Below are 5,423 nucleotides of genomic sequence, written 5' to 3'. Positions count from 1 at the left end.
TTATTGGGTTCAGCACATCTTTATATATACACATGATCAGCTGATCTGCTCAGTCAGCTGACATCGAAGTACCAGCTGACTGTAACTTATATATAAATATATTGTTACGTTTCTGATTAACCGCTTTTCTAGGACGGGTGGGGGTTCCAGAATCTGCATTTTATTATATTTTTATGCATTTGTATTTTATGAGGCATTGACTTTCAAAATGGGATAATTCCAAATTGTAAAAAAACAGTCTTAGCTAACACGACTTCAGTAGGAAATAATACTCTTTTGGTCAATCTGATATTCATTTCTTTGTGATTAAAGAGATTTAATTCTGGTAAGTGTAATTTTCCTGTTGAAATCATATTAGTTAAGAAATTGTTTGTACGTTTCTATTTCTTTCTTATAGGAACCAACCGATTGTAATTAGAAATCTATTTAAATCAAAAACCAGATACACCTGACCTCTCTCTACCCTCTTGCTATGTTATGCCAGATTTAAATGTGTACCCCGAATCATTGAATATCTTTTTCAAAGGTGTCGTGTTCACCAATTAACTTAGCTATGGTAATCAGGCGGCATATTGGGTATTTAAACATCAAATTAAGTTAGAATAAAGGTTCATCAAAGTTACTTATAAATGAAGTATATTTTATAAAAGAGATTTTATGGACTAAAACGTTGACTTTGAACTACTATTGAGTATACGTGGGATTCAATCGACAATACTAGTCTCAAACATTCTTTAATTTGTTTTGATATTCAAGAGTGTAGTCAACGGGGGGCAGGAGAAGACAGCAGCCCCCCCCCCCTTGAAGTGAAAACATTAATTTAACAATTTTTTTTAAGCAAATAGAAATTGTAATAACTAATAAAACACTGGGACAATTAAATATAAGTTTCTCGACTATGGCTGGCCCCTCCTAGTTTTTGATCCTGAATGCACTCATGATTACAATGTAGGACTATTATGACCTATCTGGGTTGAATGTATCTTCCTTCTACTTGTCTCCAGGTAGACTTAGCTGGCCTTCCATGTATTCTACTGTACTGCTGTCCTGCGGCTCAGTACTGACAATACTTATTTCTTTGTGTGCGGGTGAAGGGGATATATGCAGGTATAAAGGCTTGAGCCGTTCGTTATCACTGCCAGAAACTCAAAGGCATAAATATACTCTTCCAGGTAAATAATACTAAGGGCATGTACGAGTGCGAACAAATAATAACTGTGCGGCAAGTTCTAGGCTACCTTCTGAGAACCCTTCGCCGCTCACAAAGAAATAAATAATCTTCAGTACTGAGCCGCAGGACAGCAGACCAGTAGAATACATGGAAGGCCAGCTAAGTCTACCTGGAGGTAAGAGGTAGAAGGAAGATACATTCAACCCAGACAGGTCATAGTAGTCCTATTACGGATAAGTCAGTTATAAGTTACGGTCTGATTCAGCTGTTATTTCGATATCAGCTGACTGAGGAGATCAGCTGATTCAATGTATATAAAGAGATGCACTGAATCCAGGATTTTACAGATCCCACACTGGCAAACTAAGATTCATATTTGCCTGCATATATACACCCATTTCTTTATTTTGTATATATTTAATTTGTTTCTTAATTTTTTTTTCTAGGTCAGAAAAAAATGAAGAAAAAAAAAAGGATTTTACAGCAATCCAGCATATATAAAATATGTATTATATACAGTGCATCTCTTTATATACATTGAATCAACTGATCTCCTCAGTCAGCTGATATCGAAATAACATCTGAATCAGACCGCAACTTATAATAACTGACTTATCCGTAATAGGACTATTATGACCAATCTAGGTTGACTGTATCTTCTATACCTTCTACTTGTTGCCTCCAGGTAGACAATATATATAATATGAATAGTCCTAATATAACATCAGTGTTCTTCTATATGAAATAGTCCTTTATGGAAGTATGAATAGTTCATATTTGTTTTTAGCACATCAAGAAACGATTATACACGAATTTTTGAAAAAAAAAAAAACAACAAAAAAAAACGGGAAATAAACTTTGTTGGTCCAGAATATTCGCTTTAATATTTTATACATTGAAAAATAAAAAAATATATAAATAACCTCAATATGACTCAACTTTATGATTTAGGGCCCTGTTACCTCTCCAACAAAGAGCACAAACTAGATCTAATTATACAAATCAGAACCGAAGATATAAAATAAAATATTTGAAACATTTTTCTTTATTTAAAACTAATATTTGGACCTTATAAGGTGGTATAAAATTAAATCTTTTGCTAATGTAACTTTATAGATCAGACATACAGATTTCTGGAATTGGATAAAATGTAGAGGAGTTATTAAAGTTCAATGAGTTATATAAAATTCAATAGTTTGTATAATTCAAAAATTTGTTTGTATAATATTTCGTTTCAATTTTATGTTTCTCTAAATGTTGGTGTTATCTCTTTTGTTCTATAGCCCTGAAACTCAGGTCGAAACGTCGACATAAATAATTTTTTTGCTTATTTATGTTGTTCTTAGCTCCCTCCCCTCCCAGCAAAAGAAAAAATCCTCCAGATGAATCTTGATAAAAATTTCTAATGTTTAATTTCTTCGAAAATAGATTTTAAAGGTTTCAGGCGACGATATAAATGAAAATGATTTCCTTCTTCATTTTTTTTTTTTTTACCTACTTTACTGAAATACTCATTACGTTTTTTTAATTAATACAGAATCATTAAATAGTATTAGTAATATTTCATTCGTATTCTTTAGCAAGAGACTATAGCCTATAACCTCCCTTGAAAACTTCTGGCAATTCACAAGTTTCTTTTTTGTGAATTTTTCCGGAGCCTTCCTCCACTTATTCAAATAGGGAGGGAAAAAATGAAACGTGTGAGCATGTGTGGTTAGCTAGAGTCCCTTCCTAAAGGCAGGTATTGTTTTGACATTTTGCAAACAGTTCTTGGTATTCGGTCCCTTGGTACGCCAAAACGGTACTGCACATGCCCCTGACAGTTTGCTTACTGTCAAACCGATCCTTGGAACAAACCTATTAATATTCAGAATATTCATATCATAATACTTAAATTCTTCTTAACCAGTATTTTCATAACATAGCAATATATATAACAGTACTTCTAGTACTTACGAAGTACTGCATCGATAATCCCACATGAATTGTAGTGAAGTAGATTAATTTTTTTTTAAATACATATGTGTATTTCTATTTTTATCAAAATTATTTACTTATGACATTATCATTTGCTTATTAATATACATATATCCAAAAAAAACAAAACAACATACATATGTGTCAAGCATCACGGAGGGATATGCTTTTTGAGCAATTTAAGCACCACCAGAATTTATTCCTCGCAACTTGATTTCAACGTTTTTTTTCCTGATTCTTTCAACCTGATTTCTCTCGCATTTATTTTAATCTTGGAAAGAAGAAATTTATCATTCTATGGTCCTCCATGTTACATAAGTACATGTTAATATTATAAATTACATAATAAAGTAAATTTTGGCAGGATTTGACACATTCGGGTTTTTACAGCATCCTTTTGGATTTTTTTTTTTACTATACGTTATTTGTTTTTTTTACTGCACGAAAATCATGTCTCTAGTCATAGTGTGTCCGATACACAAATGAACGAAACGATGATGTACTTATGGCGTATACAGTTTCAGCAACTTTTATTTCACGTCATTTTTGGCCTAATGACTGTATTTATGAATGTACAGGCTGTATGAAATGGATAGAGTAAACCTTTTTAACTTTAACAATACCAAAATCTCAGTTTGATATAACAAAATATCTGCAGTTAATTTATACTTCTTTAGACACTATTATTTTTAGATGACACCTGACCCAATGATAATTGAGTACGCCGATGAAGTTCTGAAATATCTAAGTGAAATAGGAATATTCTGCTTTATGAAAGAGTGGTTGCAGCACATTTATGGCATGAAACCAAAGCCCAAAGATCCAGTGAAGTAATTAATTTTACAATTATTTCTTAGAAGTAAAAATAAGGCAGTTTCTTTTATTAAATTTCAATGAAACTTTGCATGGAAAATGTTTGGAAACGGTATTATTTATTTAGGATGAATTAAAACTGCCCTTTGAGGATAAAGAATAGTTAATCATATAAGGATAAATAAATAGAAAATTAAGAAAAAAAAGTTGGAGAGATTTATATAGCAACTAACAAGGGAAGGCGACGTGGGATTACCGATTTCAATGAAACATTTTTTGGTGATACTAGATCGAAAAATAATAGAAACTTATCCGATATTTTTCGAAGAAATGAAGTCGGATTTGTTTTCAGCTTCTTTTGAGACCCTTCAATACAATTTATATAACGAATTGACTTAGGACATGAATCATTACGACTCTTTATTTAATTAGTTGAATTGTTAATTATATAAATTGTAGTGTACCAGTAGTGGTGGCTAAACCTGGCTACTATTAAATTTGGGTAAATATTTGTAAGTATAATCTTATTGTCTTAACTGATGTACAGTGGTTTACAATACTTGAAGCACTCGGTCGTAAAGCATAAAAGCTGAAATTAACTGTTATTGAAGTTTTCGACTCATAGGGCGGTTTTCGAAAAATGTTTAAAGAATTTGTTTTTTTTTTATAGGAATAGTGTTGGCATTAAATAATAATATGTGACTGCTGATTTAAGACAAAACATTTTACTGACCGAACATTTCAGTATTGTAAATTATGAAGAAGATCGTCAGAGGTGCGGTCAAAAGAAGCAAAAATAGTCAACAATTATTATTTGCCGACGTTTCGCCCCACTTTGTCGAGCTTCATCAGGGCTGTTCAAGTTGAGAAAGCTCTCTCTTTGTTCCTTAAAAAAAAAAAAAACTATTTTTATTTCTTTTGACCGCTCCCCTCACCAACTTCTTGATAATTTCAAACAATACCGTCAGTTATTTATATATATTATATTTTAGTATTGTGATATCTTTTATTTTTCAGTTATCATCATTTTTCTATACACAAAAATGTAATAACTTCAATACGACTAAAAACAATCTTCAATAAATTTAAGCGTTGTTTAGGGCTATCTAAGCTGCATGAAACAATTCAAACCAGACCTATGTTGACAAATTTGAACCTAAGATTTCAAAACGTTTTCGTTTATTTGAAACTAAATTTTGTCAATTATAAAGAAATAAAATCAAAGAAATATTGATATTTAAAGAGGTCGAAGAGCGGACATACTGATTTCTAGTTATAGTAGGGGTATTTATGATGATGTGTTAAATGTAAAATGTTTTACCATGTTAAATGTTCTAAGTATAGGATTGTTAGTGGCCCTGTTTAAAGTCATGTTAAATGGTAAATGCATAAGAGCTCCTAGCGGATTTTCTGAGCATCTTGTTTAGTAACCTTTCCTTCCAAAACTTCATGTTATTGTTTA

At 31.6% G+C, this 5,423-nt stretch overlaps 1 protein-coding gene across 1 annotated transcript in view; it reads left to right on the top strand.

Annotated features, from left to right (window-relative positions):
- LOC106681230 (uncharacterized) overlaps nucleotides 1-5,423 on the top strand; it is a 32,829-nt gene that overhangs the window by 7,835 nt on the left and 19,571 nt on the right. The window contains exon 3 of the mRNA XM_014421438.3: nucleotides 3,842-3,978. Coding sequence (XP_014276924.1) covers nucleotides 3,842-3,978 — 137 coding nt within the window. The remainder of the gene's footprint in view (nucleotides 1-3,841; nucleotides 3,979-5,423) is intronic.

The sequence above is a fragment of the Halyomorpha halys genome, unplaced genomic scaffold (assembly GCF_000696795.3).
Source record: "Halyomorpha halys isolate HHAL.00 unplaced genomic scaffold, Hhal_1.1 Scaffold321.1, whole genome shotgun sequence".
Lineage (NCBI taxonomy): Eukaryota > Metazoa > Arthropoda > Insecta > Hemiptera > Pentatomidae > Halyomorpha > Halyomorpha halys.
The sequence above is the reverse complement of the archived record's forward strand: the minus strand, read 5'-3'. Positions and strand labels throughout refer to the sequence as shown.